The sequence below is a fragment of the Euleptes europaea genome, chromosome 9 (genome assembly GCF_029931775.1).
Source record: "Euleptes europaea isolate rEulEur1 chromosome 9, rEulEur1.hap1, whole genome shotgun sequence".
In the NCBI taxonomy this organism is placed as follows: domain Eukaryota; kingdom Metazoa; phylum Chordata; class Lepidosauria; order Squamata; family Sphaerodactylidae; genus Euleptes; species Euleptes europaea.
The window spans coordinates 44098307-44121871 of NC_079320.1; the positions used below are offsets into that span (position 1 = coordinate 44098307).

Genomic DNA, 23565 nt, shown 5'->3' on the forward strand with positions numbered 1-23565 from the left:
TGCTGGATCTCTCGGCTGGCGCTCTTCAGTAGAGCATCTTGACAGAGGCTGTGGATCAGTGATAGAGCATCTGCTTGGGAGGTGCTGTGTATCAGGGGGAGAGCATCTGCTTGGGAGGTGCTGTGGATCAAGGGGAGAGCATCTCCTTGGCAGGGGCTGTGGATCAGAGGGAGAGCATCTGCTTGGGAGGTGTTGTGGATCAGGGGGAGAGCATCTCCTTGGGAGGGGCTGTGGATCAGGGGGAGAGCATCTCCTTGGGAGGGGCTGTGGATCAGGGGGAGAGCATCTCCTTGGGAGGGGCTGTGGATCAGGGGGAGAGCATCTGCTTGGGAGGGGCTGTGGATCAGTGGCAGAGCATCTCCTTGGCAGGGGCTGTGGATCAGGGGTAGAGCATCTGCTTGGGAGAGGCTGTGGATCAGTGGCAGAGCTTCTCCTTGGCAGGGGCTGTGAATCAGAAGGAGAGCATCTCCTTGGCAGGGGCTGTGGATCAGGGGGAGAGGGGGAGAGCATCTCCTTGGCAGGGGCTGTGGATCAGAGGGAGTTCAATCCACGACATTGCTGGCTCGGGCAAGAAATGAACAGAGGTGGGTTGCCATTGCCTTTCTCTGCATAACAACTCTGGTATTCCTTGGTGGTCTCATATCCAAGTACTAACCAGGGCCGACCTTGCTTAGCTTTTGAGATCTGATGAGATCAGGCTGGGCTGGGCCATCCAAGTCAACTTCCAGGCAGCATGTAAAATTTCTCAATAAACAAAATGTACTTCATATTTTCTCTGGGCCCAAATGGGTGGGTTGCCAATAGGTTAAGATCCTAGACATCTGCAGGACAAACCTACTGACACTTTCCAATGAGTAAGCCCTGCTGACTGGACTTGAGTAGGATTTAGAGTAGACCTGTATAAGATTGCACTGCTGATCACTTTTTGTTTTATATATATATACATTTTTATATATAAATTTTGTATGGCCCCCGAATAATGTCCAAGATATCCAAATGGCCCTTGGCAAAAAAAAGGTTCCCCACCCCTGCATTAGCTGCTCCAGTTCGTGAATGTCCTGTCATCTTCAGTGTCAAAGAGATGTCCCACAGGTAGCAACCTGCACTCTCCTCATGTTAGCACTGCTTCAGCAATATCAGTGCTGGTTCTTCATTCAAAGGTTTGATGAAAATGCATACAAATGATTCTAGCAAATCAGAAAATGATTAAACCAAAACACAACATGAACTAGCCAAGTGCCATAGAGACATAGACCCCACCTAGTAAAAGGAACATCCCACAGAAGATTAAAAATGTTTCAGTTCCAATAAGAATCAAAGCAATTTAAAAATATCCTTTTTTTCATAAGATGTGGCCCCAGACTTACCTGAAGCTGTTTTATAGCCACAGGGTGGGGGGCAGGTTTCACACCCAAGCACCGTCAGGCAGCATGGGTGTGGTTGCAAATTGTTTGGGGGAGCCTGGCAGCGTCCAATCAACAGCCAATGGCTTGCTGTCTCTGCCTGTGAGGGTGGTCTGGGGGAGGATCTTAGCTCTGAGACCTTCTCCCAGTCCGCCCCTCCCCCTTTTAAGGCCACATGACTGCCAGGCTGTTTTGGCCATCCCTGCCTCCCTTGGTTGCCGATTTTGTAGCACAACTGTAATTCTTATTTTCTTATTTGTCACAGCTTTGGGTGGTTTTAGGCATTGGGCGGATCCATTTGAGGGGAGGCTATGCCTCTGTGCCTGCCTCCCCCTGGTGGGGACCCCTTTAAGGGGTCTTGGGGTGGAACCAGGTAGTAGTATGCCCAGTTCGGGGGCCGTCACTTGGTTCTACTCACAGGTGGTAATAGAACCACACAGAAGCATGCTCCCCTGGGGAAACACTGGTCTTGCCATTCCAAGTCAACCCCCAGCAAAATGGCTGGGGAAGGGTTTCATCAGCCGACAGACTGGTCACCTGATGCCTGGATCTGTGACCGGTTTACACCAACTTGGTTTCTGCATGCATGTGTTTTCCCCCACCTCCTCCCCTCCCCTGCATCTGCCCTTAGGACCACAAGAAGCAATCAGCAAAAGTCCAACATGCTCCTTTACTCAAATGGGGAAAAACAATTCCAATAGATTCTAAATAGTTAGTTATTGGTCTCAAAAAATTTTAAATATGAGAAATACATCATGACATTCACAGAAGTAATGTTAACATTTACTAAAGTTTACCTTGATATCAGAGGTGTCACGCTGAGAATTACGCCATGCTCTTGAAATGGAAGAAAAAGTTCTATCTGCATGATCAAATTTTCCGCCTTGCAAGTTTAAGAAAAATGTTGTAAAAGGCTCCTAGCAACAGAAAAATAACACAAACTGAAATATTTTATGAAACAAAATTTCAGCAAGGATTTTCTTTTTTAGCTATATTTAATTTTTTTGACAATTTTCTAAAGTTCTAATGACAAGATTTATTTGGTAAGTAAAAAAACAACACAATTTTGGCACATAACTCAGTTTATAGATCATTTTTAATTCATTATAAGAGAAAAATATACCAACATTTTCAATACAATTCTAAAAAATGGTAAGCATGTGGTTATGAAGATTACATGGGAACTCATAAATAAATGTCACAGCTAGTCATGAAAAATCACCATGTCCTAGCTTTTAATATAACGATAATTTTTACATTATAAGCATTACTGAGATAAGAACTAATCAGGGGAATAAGAAGCCTCCTATATACCTGTATTACTATTTCAGTGGTTTATCAATTATGATCATAATCTTGTCAAACAGGTGCACACGTATTAATCTCATTGAAACTACTGGATTTATACATGTATAACTTTGTAAAAGAATGTAGCCTACAGCCAGGATCCAAATTCCTACTCCAGACATGCTCAAGAACTTTAAACATTTCACTTATTTTCTTTCAACAACAGACATTTCCTGCCATGCCAGTACTGAAACTTCCTTCAAGATAAAAGGCTGCCATGGAGGGAGAGGAACTGCAGTCCAGCAAATATAAGTACAAATCCTCTTAGTTGCACAAAACAACATTTATTTTTAGATCCTGGATGTTATTCAACTTTCAAAGTATCCAGTATAACACTAGAAGTATAATATATGTGCAACTTTTTCTTTGTTGTGTTTCCTTATAGCTTACAATTAAGAAAAGAAAAATGTCTGAACAACGGAAAACCTCCTCCTAGTTAAAGGACATTTAAGTGCATATTAGTGGATAATTGCTTGAAATTAGCTAAGTACCATAAATTACTTCAAGGATTTATGTCTGCCTGTACTAATCTAACAAGGTTTAATTAATGATGTGCTGCTAATGCTTTCCCAAAGAAATTAGTTTCTATCTGATAAATCATCATTCCAGTTTATTTTATGGAAACATGTTCTGTTTCACAAATATATCAAATCTCACCAATTGCAATGTTATCTGTAAGTATGCTAGTACATAATATGGAAAAGGGCGTTATGATAATCTTATTTAATATCATATCCCCAGAGTTTGTTTTAACTTGTCAATAATGAAAATTAAATCCAGCCATAATAAATCCGATTACGTTCCAATTTTTAAAAATCGTGTATGCAAAGCATAAGTGTAAAGAAAATGAAAAGGGACCTACTTAAAAAAATATTTTAACAAAAAGCTTTCACATTTTTCATTTTCATCATTAAAATGTTTGTTCAACAGTTTGGAAGCAATCTTATTTTTTTTGTAATTGACAATTACTGGTTTTAATCTACTATTCTGAAATTTTAGATACTTTAGTGCCTTTCTTTAAAAAAAATGTATATCTTAATCATCTCTTGCTTTCCTTACAGTTTAACAGGAAATATTTCTCAAGATTATACTTACAATTCTTAACAACCAAGTGAGTGTAAAACCGGCTGTTGAGTAATGAGTACCATAATGAAACTTTGGAACCTGATCATCCTCCCATGTTTCATAGCGTTCTGCAAAGAACGCACCTCTTTTGGGATTAAGAGCACCGATAGGCTGTAGGGGAAAGAAAAAAAAGAAAGAAATTCAACTCATTGTGAGATTGGTAATAGTTACAACAGAATGAACTAAACTACCAGCCAGCATGTTCTGCCATTACAAGATAGTGTTGCATTCAACTTGGGTTGCCAGTTAGGAAATACCTGAAGATTTGGGGGTGGGCCTGGGGAGGGTGGGGTTTGAGGAGAGAGGAACACCAGCAAGGGATATTGCCACAAAGTCTAGCTTCCTAAGCAGCCATTTTCTCCAGAGGACATGATATCTCTAGCCTGGGGATCAGTTGTAATTCCAGGAGATCCCCAGGACCCATCTGGAGGTTGGCAAATCTACATTCAAATACAACTATGTTTGTGAAACCAGTCAAGATGAAGACACCCATTTTGAACCCATGTAATAAATACAACGCTTTACAAATTTTTGGGGTTTTTATTGGATGGTGTTCCAAATCACCATTTAATTCTCATTTTCAGAGGAAAGATTTACCCAACGTTATTATTTCCCTGCTTCTGATAGTGGAGTTCTTCCTTGCTGAGGTCCCATGTTGCTACAGTATGTGTATTGATAGGGAAGCCATATGGGTAGGCCTAAATTGTAGGTCTCATCCACTAATTTTCTACCTTCCTAGTTTTGAAATGATTGAATGTAAAAGTCCCACACAATTGACCCTAATCATGTCATTCTGGTGTTCGTGCATATACCATTATATATGCTGATAACCAGTGTGGTGTAGTCGTTAGTGTGGCAGACAAAATCGGGAGGGACCGCAACTCAGTGCTAGAGCATCTGCTTCGTATGCAGAAGGTCCCAAATTCAATCCCCAGCATCTCCAGTTAAAAGGTCCAGGCAGTAGGTGATGTGAAATATTTCCGCTTGAGACCCTGGAGAGCTGCTGCCAGGCTGAGTAGACAATACTGACTCTGATGGACCAATGGTCTGATTCAGTAGAAGGTAGCTTCATGTGTTCATGTGATCTGGAAAACAGTGGTTTCAATCCCCACTCTGTCATCGCATCTCACTGGGTTAGATTAGGCCAGCTACCCTGTCTCAACCTAACATACCTCACAGGTTTGTTGCCAGGATGATAAAACAGAGGAGAGAATTATGTGTTGTTTTGGGTCCCCATTGGAGAGAAAAAAGCAGGGGTATAAATATCTAAATTAACAGCCTTGAAATCTTCACAGAGGGATCTGATATCTATACTGCTACGTCTGAAGAAGGCTTTAGTCATAAGCTATGTTGGGAGATAACACTCCCTCAACTCCCCACAACTTAAAATACAAATGAATAATTTAACGTTTTATTACTCTTGAAACAAAGTTCTGAAGGAATTCTTTCTTCTTGTCCTCCAAACCATGATTGGCCCCCTCACTCACTTCTGTCTAAGCTGACAACTGTACTTGCTTTTGATCCAGTGGCTCTAATAGCTGCAGAGAAGTTCCTTTGCCAGTTTTTTTTTAAATCAAAGATGAGTGAAATTGCCCCACCCACCACATCAAACTAGAGATCTTCAGTAACCAGGAATGACTGCCTGTCCTTTGGTTCACAATGATAAGAGACATTAATACATGGCAGTAAGCATCACAGGTACAGAGTGAAATGGACCAAGCAGGTAGGCAAGAAAACAGCCCAGTGAGGAAAGACGAAACCTCCACTATGAGAGAAAATAGTTAAATATCTGTTATATACCTGGAAATAATTGCCAGTTCAAATCTGTAAATGCCAAAACAGCTACAAATCAACATACACATCCCTAAAAATGGCAGGTGAGAAGATTCTGACACACTCAGCTCTACTAGAAATAAAATGGATGAAAGTTACCATTCATCTCACCCCTGGGGCAATATAAAACACCGGGGCAATATAAAACACTGGTGTAACAAATAGTTACATGCATACCATTGTAAGATGCCACTGGTAAATCATTATCCATATTCATTATCAGATCATCCTGGAAGGAATGTCCACCATTCAAATAAGGTTTTTTTTTAAAAAAAACAAAAAAAAATAAGGTTTTTGTAAAAAAATAGAATTTGAGTCCATATGAGAAAGGTGGACTATAATGAAACAAATACTATAAATAACTTTGTATTTTACTATTTTTGATTCACTATTTAGAATTATCACAAGGATCAGGGTGCTATTTCATCCATTTAGGTTTTGAGATTAATTATATATAATCAAGAAATGGACACTTTAGGGCAAACCATTGCATCCAACAATACCTCAATTGCCTTTACCAACCTCTCTTTCATGGTAGTATTTATTTACTGCCACATAATTTTAAAAGCTTCAGGCCAGCTAACAATAAAAATTAAAGCACATCAATCATATATAAAATAATCAGTTAAAATCATTTCAATTACATTTCCCCAAGTGCTAGCTGAAAAGATCTTTCTTTCTAACTAAACACAGGGGGGCTGATTAGCATTTGTCCTGCCCTTTTTTGTCAGCCAACCTAGCCCCACACGATATGGGAACTCAGAACAAACCCTATCCAATGAGCGACCAGAATGGTCAAAGGTCTGGAATCTATGCCCTATGAGGAGAGACTTAAGGAGTTGTGTTTGTTTAGTCTGGAGAAGAGAAGGTTAAGGGGTGACATGATAACCATGTTTAAATATTTGAAGGGATGCCATGTTAATGAGGGAACTAGCTTGTTCTTTGTTGCTTCAGAGACTAGAACACGGAGTATTGGATTTAAACTAAGAGAAAAGCGATTCCACCTAAACATTAGGAAGAACTTTCTGACAGTGAGGGTGGTTCAACGGTGGAATACCCTGCCTTGGGGGGGGGGTGAAGTCCCCGTCTTTGGAGGTCTTTAAGCAGAGGTTGGATGGCCATCTGTCGGGAGCACTTGATTGTGGGATCCTGCATGGCAGGGGGTTGGATGGCCCTTGTGGTCTCTTCCAACCTTGTGTGATTTTCTGATTTGTGATTTACAGTGCTATTGTAACCAAAGTTACACCTTTATAAGCTCACTGACTTAAATAGACTTAGAAAGATACAACTCTGCTTAGGATGGCACTGTAAATCATGATGGGAGATTTATATGACAGAAAACATTTTCTAACAATGCAATAATAAGAGAGCGGCGAAGGGGCTTAGGAGCTGGCATGACCCTGTGCCAACGTTAGTGCCACTTGTGCCGTGCAAATGGGCACTAATGCCATCGCCAGGCAACTTACAACGGCGCCAGGAAGTAGCACGGCAACGCAACACACGGGCGCTGGTGCAACCTGGGTGGTAGCACTCCTCCATCACAGGGGTTTGTGCCAGCGCATTGATCTTCTTTTGAGTGCAATTTTAAACAGTTACACCCTTCCAGGCTCATAGACTTCCATGGACTCCGAAGGGTGTAACTCTGTTTAGTACTGCGCTGTTAGTTCTCTAATTGGTACCATAACCCTTTTTTATAAGTAATTCCTTTATAAAGAGGGTTTATCTGAGTTAGCAAACATATCCTAGGGAAGAATGAAGTGTAACATAATTTTAACTGTCATTTTTTGTTATAGAACCATTGTTGAATCTCCTTCATCTCTTCCTTTGTGGCAGCATTCAGCCATGCCTTCTTTTATTTTGCAAAGGGAGACATTAAGATCATTGGTAAATAAATTACATTCAATAGCAATACAGTGCTGTATGTGTATAGCACTGAAGCTTTCCAAAGATTTGCTTTTAACTGCTTCTGTTTTTATTATTGTCCAAAGAAGACACCATAGATCAATAGTTATAGAATTATGTCCCCTGAATATAAAGCTAAAACCAATTAGGATTGATTTAATTTTCCTTTTAAACAAACGAAATAAAAGGTAGAATGTGGAGATCCATACAGGCAGAATGCACAGTATTGATTTTAACCCTTTCTTTCTTTTCCTTTCTTTTTTGTTACACTTGGCTTCTGAAACATAGCAACAGTACAACTATCAAGTCATGCCACATTTATTTGCAAGCAATTTTTTTTATTAAAGTCACCAAATGGGAAAAAGGGGGCTTGGAAATAAAGAACTATGGAGCTGTGCACTGACAATGATACACTATCAGCTTACTCAGAGAAGTTACAGTGGGAATACACACATTGAATTATACATTACACGAATGCACTGATTTATTGTGGTAATAACATCCACCTCATTAAAAGATTCTGCTTTGCTGCAGTTGGAAGGCTACATATTGTTTACTGCTATAAATTAACGGCAGTACACAGAAGACTGTGGAACCCCTGTAACAATAGATCTGTAATGACAACGCTGTATATCACAGCTTCCTCACCAGCTTCATAATAAAATGGAGACAATGTGCTGGGCTAATACATTCTATCATACTACCAATACCATATTTTCCTGACAACTGCTATTTGGTATTTGCAAACATTTAACTAATTATCAGCCATTCGGGGGGGGACGGACGACCTTTAAAATCCTCTTCTAAATCTCAGTCTTATATAAAACCGGTAAGTTTGTTTTTACTATCATATTTGAAAGAAAAACCACTGTTCTACTTAATTGGCTGAGAAACAGCATTATTTTCATATGTGCGCCAAAAGCTAAGAAATTCCCAATTGTGATGCATCAGCCATAAATGCATTTATGGAAAACGAGAGCCGTTCACTGACCTACACTGGAGAACGGCATTCACGGGAAAATAAGAGCTTAAAGCATTCCTTTGACTTACAGTAATACAATAGATCTTGCTTATTGCAGCGATGGATGTAGCAGTAAGAGCAATTCCATGATATGTTTAGATTCTACTGCTCGAGCTCAAGGTTTTTAACTGAGAAGTCCAAGCAGAAACACAACACGTTACTAGTGTAAATTTGTAGGTGTTAGCAAAATAAACCCCAGGAAGCCATCTCTGTGATTTATTCAAAGCCTCTAAACTATAAATCACACTGATGCCAAAGTATCACCTTTCAACATAACCCCCGTGATGACAATAAAGTTGTGGTTTTGTTATTGCAACTATAGGAACAAAGCTGCCAGGGATGAATGGGCACGGTGGTTTTAAAAGTTTCAGAAAAATTTATTCTAATACGTATTTGACATTCCATCTTGCATCTTCAGACCAAGCTGGTGCCCCAGGGCAGTTTGGCATGACAACAGGATCATCTCAGGCTATGTAGTCTAAATGACACTACTTTCAACACCACTAAGTGGGTATGCTATACCACTTCGTCTCCCATGCTTATAGCCAACAGCTCAAGCAGTGAACAAAGAACACAGATTCCAAATTAGGGTTTCCAACTCCAGATTGGGAAATTCCTGGAGATTTGGGGGCAGAGCCTGGAGATGGTGATAGTTGAGGAGGGGACCGAGTTCAGCAGGAATGTGATGCCATAGAATCCAGACTCCAAAGCTGCCATTTCCTCCAGGGGAACTTATATTTGTAGTATGGAGATCAGTTGTAATTCCAGAGAATTCCAGTTTCTGTTTCCCCAAAAAAACCCACATAGGGTTCTCGCTTCATCAGTTCTCCATAAACCACAATTAGTTTAATAAATAGGTACAGGAGCACATAATAGCGTACTCTCAAGGTTCCGTGCAATGCCAGAATAGAATGTAGTAGAATGTAGACAGGTTATAGGATACTTTCAAAAAAGGGCCATTGCCATTTCTGATTTCACTAATAGATGCATAATATGCAAGATACCCAGGGTAATAGTAACACGCTAATTAGCATTGACTAGAGCACTGAATTGTGTTTTTGCTCACCTCATTTTTTGAAAGATACCTACAAGCCAGGGAGAATTTGGAGGAGTATAGATACGAAAAAATGCTATCAGAATTGTATAAGCTTTTTAAAAAGATCACATATTTCACTTTCCCAAGTATGATAAAGGAAGAAAAGTTGCATACCAGAGCAACTGAATGGAGACTAATTTATTCAAGTTGCAGCAAAGGAAGACATGCTTCCTAAATGTATAGTTAAGTAACAAATTGTTCCAAGGCCTCCACAAGCAGAACACTTCTGATTTTAAATCCACAGTTGAGGGATTAGGAATAGGACCCAGGTTTGTGTTCCCTGTCTCCAGCTCATTCCCCTCTGGCATGAATTCTGTCCATTAGCCATAACTTATATCCGCATCTGCCATGGTTAAACGCTAGGGCTCACTCGTAACCATGACTTTGAAAGGAGTTCCAAACAGATTCGTAGCCAACCCTGGTTACACTAAGAATGGTTTAGGCTGATGTTGATGTAAGATTTAACCACAGTTAAGGAGGACAGAGGGAATTCACACAAGTGAGGGACATTTCTCCCAACAAGCCAAAGCAGACATATGGGGTGGGCAGCATACTTTTATCAGGCGATTAAGGAGAGTGTAGTGGTACTGCCAGTATCCTAGACGAATCCAGAATATCAGTTTTCCTTCCTACACACTGAACTGATCCATCTTTGAAAGCTATATTATTATAAGTAAACAAATACATTTAATCAAGGCATACAGGTGTGCCCCCCCCCCCCCGCAAGTGATAACTTAGAAATATGAACAAGGGCAGACTGGCCATTAACTTTACTGGGGAAATTCCCGTTGGGGCTGCTGGCATGGATGTTTGCTTCTCCCTTCCCAGAGGCCCCACACTGGCCCTCCCTCTGTGGGTAGTTTGGTGGCAGCCCTTGCCAATACCATCTGTTGCCAGCTCTGCCTTAATCTCGCTCTATCCTCCCTGCTGGGTTTTGTCTAACATTAGTGCGAGTAAGATACAAAACCGGTGTTGTTGATATGTAGAAAGGGTTGGTCCCATTCTCAGTGACTTTCCCATTGAGTTCTATAAGATGTAGGACTTAGTGAAGAGGAGGCAAAAGCTGACTGCTGGTGCCCATGCTTCCACTAGCAGGGACTCCATACAATGCAAATGTCTGTTTGTTTATATGCAGAGCACATGCAGTTGCAGTATGACCTCACCAGCATTTGTGCCATCTAAAACTGGACAAGACAGCACTTGTCCCAAACTATTTCTGGATTACTGTAACAAATGAGCAAAGTTTACACCAGTTAATTCCCCTGGGAAGATTTCTAGTCATTTTAAAGTACAAGGGTGCCTAACAGAACTATGCATTTGTGACTACTGGAAATCTGTTTACAATTAATGATACTGAACAAGCTGAATTGTTTTTCAACCAGTATTTGTTTGTATTTCAAAAAAAATCAACTCTGGTCACACAGTCTTAATATATTACCTCCACATATTTTTACAGTCACAGAATCAACAACTGATTTTGAATATAAGTTAGGACATTATGAGTGTGTGTGTGCACTTGAGACATAAGTCTAGTACTGCTATAGAGCAACCTATCTAAGAATTAGGGATGCTATCCTCCAGGTGGAACCTGGGGATCCCCTGAAATTACATCTCATCTCCAGACTATGGAGATAAGTTTCCCCAGACCACGGGTCGCAAAAGTGCGGCTCCAGAGCCGCATGCGGCTCTTTGAGTCCTTGAGTGCGGCTCTTTCCAGTCCCACCCAGCTGGCCAGCGGGGGTTTGAAGCGCTTTCCGCCCCTTCCACCTTCCCCGAACTTCCAAGGGCCCTCCCGGTTTCCAGCCCCGCCCCTTTCCTCTACGGCAGGTGGTCTGGTTGGGGGGCCGTCTGGTGTCCATCCGGGCCCATCTTCCCGCCGGCCGGCCCGAGAGCTACCTCCCCCCGGGGCGTCCTCTAGGCCGCCCCGCTTTGGCTCCCCTCTCCCTTGTTACAAGGGCCGCCTGGTGCTGGAGCCGTCGGCGTCTGTGCACCAGCCCGCTGGGGCGGTGCCCTGCCCTGGGTCGCTCCTGGCCTCGCCTCTCAGCCCCGGCATGCTGGCTGGAAGAATGCCTTTCCGGCCCGCCCTCCTGTCGGGGATGGCTGTCGGGGGGCCCGTCGCTCACCCCTCCCTGCTCGGCCTGGCATCGCGGCTTGGCTCCGTCCATGCCGCGCTCCTGCAGCGCTGCGCCGCCTGTTCCCCAGGCTCGGAGGTAAGTAGGGCGCGGAGGCCAGTCAGTGTCCGCCCGGGGCAGTCCTGGGTCAGGTCTTGAGGGAAGGTAGGAAGGAGCCCAGGCGGCAGCGAGGAGGAGGAGGTCTTGGATTTGCCACTCAGTTGCACATTTTCCCCATCCAGATTCTCAAAACTCTGCATGGGGGGTTATTGGCCATTTATGAATGGGAGGTTTTGCCTTGGATTTGCCACTCAGATGCACAACTCAGCAATAAGCCCCCCTGCAGAGTTTTGAGAATGCAGATGGGGAAAATGTACAGTGTTTGTCAGTCATTGACATGATTTAATTTTATGGATGCCTTACTTACTTATTCCCTCCTCAGAGGCCATGTCTACCCACTGGCTTTCTTGTCGGTAGACCTGGACTCCGAGGAGGGGAAAAAGTCCCCCTTCAGAGGCCATGTCTACCAATTGGCTTCTATGGGCCTCCGGAGGCCAGGTCTACAGCCAAGAAAGCCAATGGGTAGACCTGGCCTCCCAATGGGACTCAGCCGGAGGCCAGGTCTACCAATAGGCTTTTATGGCTGTAGACCAGGCCTCCAGACGAGGACTCCGGACGGGGAGGGGGAAATGGCAGGGACTTACAATTTAATTTTATCAATAAAAAAGATCATTATTAAGTATGATATCAAGTTTTATTCAGTGTACCTATAGTTTAATTAAGACTTAAAACTTTAATTAAAGTTTATTAAGTTAATAAACAGTGTACCTACCTATATAGCTTAAGCTTAAGAAATTTGGCTCTCAAAAGAAATCTCAATCGTTGTACTGTTGATATTTGGCTCTTTTGACTAATGAGTTTGCTGACCCCTGCCCCAGACAAAATGGATGCTTTTGAGGGTAGATTCTATGGGCTTGTATCCCACTGATGTCCCTGTCCTCCCCAGGCTCCATCCCCGAATCTCCAGGAGTTTCCCAACCTGGATCTGGCAACCCTACCCCCACATCCCCCGTCGGTGGCTAGGGGGGACGTGGCAACCCTACCAAGAATGCAGAAAAGACTGTTCTCATATTATCTTGGTGGCAAAGACACACAGATAAACAACCTTTGGTTGGATCTTTTAAGAATCACCTTAAGAATCACCTTTTAAGAATGCCTTATTCATGGTTCCAGCAACTAGTTTGCAGCTGCTGCTTTATCTAACTGACAAGTATAACCAATGGATTCTGATAAGCATTTTTATCAAACCCATGGGTATTGTGCTATATACATTGAAGACATGGTGTAATGCTATTACTGTTATCACTTCATACTCATGATTTGATTTAATAGCTTAGAAACACGCTCAAGTTGGAGAGTTTTAGATTTGAATTTTTAAAAGCACTTTCTGAAATACTCGTTTGATGAGATTTTTTAAATATGCATTAGACAAACTGAGACAGCAGTATATTACCACATTATGAAATAAATGGACTTTTAGCATATTGATTACACTGAAAATAAACATAGTAGCAAAATAAGTCGTTCTTTAAACAAAAAATGAAAAAAGTACATATTCTTAGTTTTACTCAGCTCGCACATAAAGCCATAGTGTCACCTGTTCTCTACCATGAAGCTAGTCTCCCCCCCCCCATACACACACACATAGAAGAACAGTGTCCCTTCCATTGGGAAAATGACAGACCTCTCCATAGGACTCTGAAACACTTGAGAGTTAAGAAGTTCCTGAAGTTCTAAACCTCATGTACAGCAAGCGTGAAGCAAGGCAGAAAAATCAGGATGGAACTCTAATGTGGTCACCAGTTGGCCATTACTGACACAGTTTAGAAATGATAATTTTTAAACTTCTACAAGGAACTGGAATACAAAGCATTATCCCCCTTCCTTAGGGTTGCCAACCTCCAGGTGATGGGTTGAGATCTGTCACTATTACAACTGATCTCCATGTGACAGAGAACAGTCTACCTAGGGAAAATAACCCCTTTGGGAGATGAACTCTATGGCATTGAAGTCCCTCCGCTTCCCAAACCCTCCCCTCCTTAGGCTCCACCTCCAAAATCTCCACCCCCAAAATCTCCTACCCTTCCTATAGACCTCCCCCCTCATAGCACCATTATGGCTCCCTTTAGATTCCCCACCCACTACTTCTCAAGACCACATTCTGTGGTTCCTCTGGCCCCTAATTTCACTGAACAATAATTTCTCCTTAACTCTCCATGTAGCTAGATCAGAATGAATAGGATGTTCTCTCTTCTGCAGCAGTTGCTAGATTGGTAGTACAAGTAATGGATCCCAGTCCTCGAGAACTACTAACAATTTCTACAACACCCAAAATCTCTCATGAGAGAGAACTCTAAACTGGACATACACAGAGAGCTAGTGCATGCATTATTTTACTTTCTGGATAAGCAATCTCCAGTGTGACTAAATATGCCAAGTAAGCACATTTGAAATGTTCAGCATATTTTAATCTTCTCCTGCTACCCACAAATAAGGACAAGAACACTAAGGCACAATTTCCTGACAACCAGATGTGTTACTCATATCGTATCTGGCATCTGAGATCTCCTTGGATATTGTCCAAATTATTTCAAGCTGATTTCCACTATCTATAAATAATAAAACCAATGTTTTATCATTAGATATTTATGTAGTCAGTCATTTAAGAAATTGGGGGGAGAGGGAGAGAGTAATTGGTAGTGCACTATATTAACTATATAGCACCTAAAGCTATAGTACGGATAAGGCATAAGCTATTATACAGCCTATACTTTTGCATCCAAGGCACGTTTAAGGGGAACATAGTAAGCTGGATCCTGTGATCCATCACAGGGAGGCACTAATGGCCGTGAATCATTCCCACATTCTACTCCCCACAGTACTCCTTTCTGTACTTTTTTGTGGGACCCACATCGATTAATAACCATGTGGGCCAGGAGGCTGAAGTTGAGAGTAGGAAGGAGGAGAAATTGCTCCTTTCTTCCATCAGCACAATCTGAGCAGGTCTCATGACCCAAGGAGAGAAACTGCTTGGGTCAGAAAGGATACAAGCCGAACTTTGCTCAAGAATCTACATACTTTGTACAGTTGGCTGCTCTCTTTTTGCTGCAGCTTCCTGTGCCCCTTAAAACCCACTCCTGAGACCTGGGTGACCCTCTAGAATAGCATGAGATGCTATTCCCACGTCCATTCCCCAACTAGTCCCCAACTAGTCTCACTGTTTTTGTTATTCTTGGTTATAACTAAAAGTAGTAAAACCGTGTTAATATTTACACATTTTAAAAAGATGAATGCCAGCTAACTAGCTAGATAACTTTGTATGGTGTTTGGATTATAAGGTAATTAGCCAAGAATGTACACCTTTGTTAAGTAGGACAACTAGCTATTTTTAGAAGATAATTCTGAAAACCCATAAATATGAGTCTGAACTGATTAGTAGCATCTCCTTTGAAGATGCTCCTTGATCTGTGAAACCTTTCATTTGAGTAAACTTAAGTGCTTAGGAATGATGTAATGATTTCTCCTTTAATTATCTATGTAGAATCAGTGGATGGTGTTCTTTAAGTTCAATAATGTTAAAGATATAAATAGTTTTGTTTTAATAAAAAGATAAAATGGAAGGATTCTGTAGAAACATTTTTACTTGTGTACTATACTCAAAATGAAAAATATTGTTCAAGCCTACATCTTGCCAGGAGATTAGTGATCTGATATAGGAAAGCTAACTAGACACCTCAGTCTTTTCAAGTGCACTCCTATATCTGAATCAGGTGTAACTAGAGTCATCTAGAACACCCACCATGGATGAGTCATCAAGATTTTGCAAACAAAATTATAATTTGTCAGTGCAGATGTAATTGTATATCATGTATCGTATAGCTTGCTAACCCCCACTGAGACCAGAAAAATTGTATACCATGAAGGACCTTTGGCTTACAAGAGGTGTGGGAGGACAGTCCCAAAATATTGTGGTCTTAAAATGTCAAGAGATCAGGAAATATACTCCAAGAATTCTTGGCCTTAAGATGTTGGGGGTAAGGAAAAATGCATTTATTTGCACAAAAAAGGGAAGACTCTCCTTCAAAGCAAAAGTTGATAAGAAGTGGTCCTGGCAGGGAGTAGCTTTAATTCCCAGATACACCAAGAATGCATTGACTAAAATTTCTTTGAACCTTCAGAGTTTTTCACACCTCTCTGGCCATAAATCACAACCCAAACTTGCAGGATGAGTAATCAGAGTTATTGGAATTTCCTTTGCAAAGACATTTCCCAAATGATATAACCATAAACCAAGGGAAAGCCATTTTCCCATCTCCTAGCCATTATCAGCAGATTCATGTCAATATTCTCACTTATCCTATGTATATTACCTATGCGTATTCCAGTGGCCCTTAAGCTATAGTTTGCTTCAGAGCCTGGATTCTAAATTTGCATCGTTAGTATCCCAAGGATACACCAACCAGTTCACCATGGGCAACTAGGTTATAAAGTATTAGTCTAATGTCAGTGCAGATCTAAGTTCTAAACAAAACTGGGCCAATATCAGACACCCTCCATTGGCACCCAGGTAAATTTGGTTGCATAAGAAAGGAATCACAAGCCTTTCATTTTTGTAGCTTGTTCTTCCATCACCATAAGCATGAAATCCTTGGACTCTTCCTCGTCAAAACAGGCACAGTATGATTTTTTCTCTCAAATTCTGCTTCTCTTCCTGAGATTAATCCTTTATGTCCTATTTACCCATGTGCTTCCTTTTAGCATCTTCTTTCCCCATTTAGGGTTGGCTTGCCTTACTGTCTGCTAGCCCTTCCCCATTTCATACTGGTTAGGGTGTCCCTTCCTTCTGCCATCTGTCCCATTCCCATTTATCCCTCCACATTTTTTGGTTCCAATTTGGGTAACCCCTTAACTATCTCCTTTCTCCCGGTTGGTTTGCTCTGGACTAGCAAAGGGGGAGGAATACAATTAAGAGTAAACATAACTTTAATTGGTTATCCAGCTTAAAGTAACAAAACTACACCATAGGTTTGTGAAAAGTAACTTTTTGATTGTTTTTGTTATATAATTGCTTGCCTTTTATACTGATTTCTTATTTTCTAGTCTGTATCTTGGTTAGGGTAATAAAGTTACTTGCAGATTAGAGATTGTCTCCCTTCCATTTTTAATTTATCTGAAAATTATTGTGTCAAACTGGGCGTTGGTCTAAAACAGGAGTCCACGGTGTAACACCTGTAGGTGCCATAGTGCCCACTAACACTTTTTTGAGTACCCAGCAAGTGTTTTTAGAAAGTGAGTAGGGCCTGGTGGGGCTCCTGCACAGCAGAACTTCTGCCTGGCCATTGGAAATGTAATTGACTGCACAGTAACACTTCAAAACCACAGTGTTGTTTTCAGTATCTTTCTCACTCCTCTTTCCCAGTGTATTTTTGAAAATTACTCCACTTGTCTCCTGCACTGGGCTTCTAATCTGGAGAACCGCGTTTGATTCCCCACTCCTCCGCATGAGCGGCGGCCGCTAATCTGGTGAACTGGGTTGGTTTCCCCACTCCTACACATGAAGCCAGCTGGGTGACCTTGGGCTACTCACAGCTCTCTTAGAGCTCTCTCAACCCCACCTACCTCACAGGGTGTCCTGTTGTGGGGAGGGGAAGGGAAGGTGATTGTAAGCCAGTTTGATTCTTCCTTAAGAGGTAGAGAAAGTTGGCATATAAAAACCAACTCTTCTTCTTCCTCCTCCTCCTCCTCTTCTTCTTCTTCCTTGGTGGTCTCCCTTTCAAGTACTGACTCTGCTTAGCTTCTGAGATCTGAAGAGATCAAGCTATACCATGCTGCCTTCCCTCCCAGTTATTCCATTGCCAACAAGTTATTATTTTCAATTGTCACATGAAAGGGAAATGGTGGAGACCATATGCACATTATAATGTGCACATGCATTCGGTATGATAGTAGCTAAGGACTTAAAGGCATTTTTAATAATCTTCTCATGAGGGTAGATTACAGTCTTGGCCACAGAAACATAGATCAACAAAACCCAACGGGAAACGGATTTGTATAGATGATAAGTATTTTCCTCAACATTCTCATTTGCGCTAGTGCGAAAAATACATCACAATGTATTGCATGAAATGAAGGAGAAGCTGACTGGACAACAGTAGGAGACCTAATGGGAATAAGACAATGGGATATGCTGTGAATTATATAAATAAAATATGGACTGTTTATAAATAAAATATGTCACACTTATTAAGTTAAGAGATAAGCACTCTGGTCAGAATGTAATCCTTCACTGGTAATGCTCTGCTAGAGTTTGTCAACAGCATTTGTCATACTGAGAGTAAGATAAAGTAAAATTCATTTCAATTGTTTAGTCCTGTGTGAATGATGCTACAACAAAATGCCTCCAAATCTTCTTATCAAATCAAATGGGAAGGGGTGAGACGGTAACTTGTAAATCAAAGTGCATTTTAAAGTTTCAACCAATAGTTGTTTTAATAAATATATAATTGATAACTGGCCATTTTGAAATGGCAAAACACTTCAAAACAATAAAGCACACAGATGAAAGTTGTGAAAATGTAACTGGGAAGTTTTCGGATACATTAACAGCTCTAAGACAGAGCATGATGCTGAGAGCTTCCAACATATTAAGGCACCGTACAAGTTCTGTTCTCTCACTACACAGCTTTATTAGCTGTTTTGGAAATTTGTGCAGAATGTTGGAAGCAGATTCTGGTGACATGAAGGGATGCTGTTGTTGAGCAAAACATTTAAAAGTTGCCCACACAGTAGGCACCTTGTCTGAATTAGTAGAAGTGGTCTTAGATGTAGTGCTCGAGACACCCAGACTCATTGTTCTGGCGGACTTCAACATTCATGCTGAGGACACCTCAACCAGGCTGGTCCATGATTTTATAGCTTCTTTGTCTGCATGTGGTCTCTTCCAATCGTGATTGGTCCAACACATGAAAAGAGGCCACACCTTGGACCTAATCTTTTGCACTGAATCTCTGAGGGAAGGTTTGATTGCAGGGCTGGAGATCCGTCCTGAACCACAGTCTGACCACTACTTACTCAAAACCAAGGTCAGTGTGGCTCCAACACCCCGCAGAACAGGGCCCCCGGTTAAAATGGTCTGCCCACAGAGGCTTATGACTCCTACTGAATTCCAGAATGCTCTAGGGGATTTTAGGATTCTAAACACATGCTCTGTTGAGGTCGCAGTAGAAGCGTGGAATTTGAAGTTCCCTGAAGCTATCAACAAGTCACCTCTCTGACCCTTGGGACGAAATCCAGCCCCCTGGTTTACCACTGAGTTGGGTGATCTGAAAAGGGCTGGGAAATGTCTAGAACAGCACTGGCAGAGAACTCATACTGAATCTGACAGCTCATGTTATAGAGCTCACTATAAGACCTATGAAACAGTGGTGATGGCAGCTAGGAAATGTTACTTCTCTGTTACTACTGCATCAGCTAGTTCATGACCATTTCAATTGTTTAAGGTAATACGGAATCTGCTGACTCCTAAAACTGAGTCTTCATTGTATCAAAACCAGACAACTAGCTGTTATTTTTTCTTGATAAAATATCAAGAATACACTTTGATTTAGATGCTGACTGTAACACAGGTCCACCAGAAGAACTGCCAAATAACCACCTGTTCTAGTATGGACCACTGTGACCCAGTTTCCATGTCAGATGTTGACAAGCTCCTGGGATCATTGAAAGCGACTATGTGTGCCCTGGATCCCTGCCCATCCTGACTTCTAAAATCACATAAAGACAACATCAACGAATCCTTAGTTTCTTTTATAAACCAATCACTAACTCAGGGAACTTTCACTCAACCACTCAAAGAGGCGGTTATCTGTCCACTACTAAAAACCCATCCCTACAGAAAGACGATGTAGCCAATTATTGTCCTGTCTGATTGACAGAGCAGTAGCAGAACAACTCCAAGTCTTTTTGGATAAGTTATCTGCTCTAGACCCTTTTCAGTCTGGTTTCAGACAAGGCTATGGAACAGAGACAGTTCTCCTGGCTTTAGTTGACAACCTCCATCTAAATGTAGACAAAGATCATGCCTCCCGGTTTCTCCTGCTGGATTCATCTGCTACCTTTGACACAGTGGACCATGCCACCTTGTTGAGGCACCTGGAAGGAGAAGCAGGCATCGGGGGTTGTACTGGTTCAAATCATTGCTCACAGACCGAATCCAAAGAATTGCCATTGGAGACCACTTATCATCAGTATGGGACCTATCCTGTGGGTTCCACAGGGTGCAATCCTATCCCACATGCTCTTCAAATCTTATATAAAGCCCTTAGGCCAAATCATTCATAGTTTTGGGGTTGGCTGTCATCAATATGCAGATGATACATAGCTATGTATATCCTTATCTTAATTTCACGGTGCTGCGGTAGAGGTCCCAAACTGCTGCCTGGCTGCTATGGTAAAATTGTTAAGGGTGAATAAATTGAAACCCTGGAAAGAAAGAAATAATGCTGGTTGGGAAGGTGGAGATCTTGAAGTTCATTATTCTTCCCAATTTTCACAGGGTTTAGCTGACATTTGCTGACAGTTAAGAGCCTTGGGGTTATACTAGTCCCAACATTATTGCTGGAGAAGAAAGTTAATGCAGTTGCTAAAAAGGCTTTCTTCCAACTCAGCCTAGCTCAAAAAAATGCCCCCTTACCTTGATATGGCTGATCTGGCCACCTAGATCCATGCCACAATGACATCAAGACTAGAATAATGCAATGCACTGTACTTTGGTCTCCCCTCAAAATCAATTCAGAAACTTCAGTTGGTTAACAATGCCGCAGCTCAGGTATTATTGGAAGCTAGATAGAGTGGACTCTAATCGGGAGAAATGGGTTCGATTAACCACTCCTCCGCATGAAGCCTGCTGGGTGACCTTGGGCCAGTCACAGTTCTCTCAGAACTCTCTCAGCCCACATAGAGGCAGGCAATGGCAAACCACCTCCAAACGTCTCTTGCCTTGAAAACCCTATGGGGTCACCATAAGTTAGCTGTGACTTGATGGCACACACACAGATGGAGCATGCATATTACTCCCATTCTACAGTCACTCCACTAGCAGCCCATCAGGTATTGGGCTCAATCAGGTACTGGGCTCATGCTTCACCACAACAGCTTCGCTCATCCCAGCAAGGCTGTCTGCAGGTACCAACCTGCAAATGAGTAAAGAAAACAACCGCCCATACACATGCCTTCTCCACTGTGGCCCCCACCTTGTGGAATGACCTGCCTGAGGAAGTCAGGAAAGCTCCCACTCTCCTGGCTTTCTGCACATTATGCAAAACTGAATTATTCAAGAGGGCTTTTCTATACAGGCAATAGGGTAGCACTGTTACAAAAGACTTCACAAAGTTACCTGGATAAATTATTGGGGACTGTGGTCTGTACTACTGTCGATAGTTGCTGTGGGTTGGCTCCCACTGTGTAATTTTGCATCATTTAATGTGACATGGTAATACTTATGCGTTGTTTCATTTTTTTTTTTAGACTACAACCCAAATCCTGTTTCATTGTTTATGGAATGTCCCATCTTGTTGATTGTATTGACTCACTCTGTGTAATGTGTTTTCAGTCCCAGTGCCATTAAGTCTTCATTTTGGTTGGCCCTTCTATTTCCTCTCCATCTTAGAACTATGAAAATTTCATCTTTGCCAATCATGTTCACATGAGACCAATAAACACACTGTTGGGCCATTTGCAACATAAAGGGCCAGGACAAGAAGGGAGGATGCAAGAGGGGTTCACCACCCAGTCTGATGCTCTTATAACTCACTGGAAACACAGTGACATCTCACAGAGAAATGGATCCACCTTATCACCAAGGCTTTTAGACAGTTAGTCAGGACCTCTCAAGAATTAATCAAAGTGTATCTTGACCCAAAAATTCTTAAGGCATTAATAGTCCTCAGTCCTTTCAGTTAATTTTTCTTCTCACATGATTGAAGACTAAACCACTGGGAACTGCTTCTGGTACTCCAGATTATGTTAGGTAACTGAGACCACTTTGAACATGCTTCCTTCCCAGTCCAAGATTTTCCTTACTTTCTTTACTGGAAGAAGTTCCCAGTGCCCAGGAGCTCCCTCTGTCACATTCTTTACCAATCAGGACCCAACCCAGTGAGCTCACCTGGGTTTTTTTTTTTTCCATTTCCTAAGCTTGGGAAAATGCAAACTCTTACAACAGAAACCAAAAATCTTTCCAAATTGAGCTTGGTATTTCCTGCTTCTTTCTGAGACCTGTGTTTTAGTTGGTAATGTAAAACTGAAATAAAACATTTCTACTTTCCCACATCTCTCTTCAGAAAAAGAGGTAGTTGGAGCACACTGAGGGTGTATCTAGTCCAGCAGCCAGTTTTATAGCATCTTGAGTAAGCCCTGCCAATGGTCAGAGGCCAAATTTAAACACTGTTGAACAGGAAAGTCAAATGGCGTTTAGGAGCTTTACCAACTGTGGAGAGTTTTTTTAAAACAGAGAAGACCACCACCATTAAAGTACAATTGCAACTGGTCTCACTTCTAGAAACCACTGCTATTGTGTTAGGAGAAAAACAGCATCTTTGGAATAAGGTGCTCCTTTTCTCTGTTTATATCTCCTACAGACCCATAAATGTTAAGATTTTTCTAATACTGGTTTTATATCAATGAATTGATTATGTTTATTCTATACTTTTTCTTAGACTGTGAGTCACCTTGTGTGCCTTATTTAGATGGGAAAGAGGCATAGAAATCTACCGAATAAATAAATATAAAAATACATGTGTTCCCCTTTCATCAGCAAAGAATGCAGCAAGCTGAAATATGTCAAGTCTGCAAGTACGCAGTTCTAGCTTTTGAATTCAATCCAAGATTTAGGGAGATTTTTACAGTCTAAAACATGCCATTATAATTTCCTTCCTACCACATACCTGCCAAACAGACAGCACTTGCCTCTAAAGAAGCACATACAGCATACAGATTTAGCATATATTTGATTCGATACAACACACTAGGCAAAACGATACCTTTGATAAATCTCTGAAGTTGCTGGGAAGTGTAAGGTCCAATTCTTCTGAGTCATAGTTTGTGATAACCCAAGGAAATACTGGGTATTGGTTTAAGTCGTTATAAGTACGTCCTAGTAAACAAGAAAAATACTTTATTCAGAGTTAAAGGAACTCATGATCATATTGATACTATTTCATGTCTTCATCATATGATATTATGAGATAATCTAATAATATGTCATACAAACCATGAGCCCAAGGATGATAATTTTTCTTATTTCCCCCAAGAAATCCCTAATTGGGGATTGAGGGAGCCTCCTAGACGAAATTCAATGTAGCACAAATGGCTACAGAAAGGCAGAGAAACCAGATGAACTCCCCCCTTCTTTTTCTATCCCCCCCTTGTTTTTCTGGTACAAATGTTTCCATGGGAAGACAAGGGAAATTGGGATGGTTTTACTTAATTCTCCCTCCTCCTGCAATCCTGGGTCCCATGGAAGTTTGTCCTTCAAACTTCCCATGCCCTTTCAGGGGGTCACAAGGTACTGCTGGGAAAAGAAGTAGGCTGGAAAGATGTGTGTGCATGAGCACATTTTGCACGTAGTTCATAGGATCCAACTAGGGCTGTCAACTCTGGGTAGGGAAA

At 41.6% G+C, this 23565-nt stretch overlaps 1 protein-coding gene across 2 annotated transcripts in view; it reads right to left on the reverse strand.

Moving 5' to 3' along the window:
- Window positions 1–23565, reverse strand: part of LRBA (LPS responsive beige-like anchor protein) — a 445808-nt gene that overhangs the window by 105575 nt on the left and 316668 nt on the right. For both annotated transcript variants that reach the window (XM_056855892.1, XM_056855891.1), the window contains 3 exons: window positions 22938–23050; window positions 3846–3986; window positions 2201–2320 (listed from right to left, as the gene is read on the reverse strand). In XM_056855892.1, coding sequence (XP_056711870.1) covers window positions 2201–2320; window positions 3846–3986; window positions 22938–23050 — 374 coding nt within the window. The remainder of the gene's footprint in view (window positions 1–2200; window positions 2321–3845; window positions 3987–22937; window positions 23051–23565) is intronic.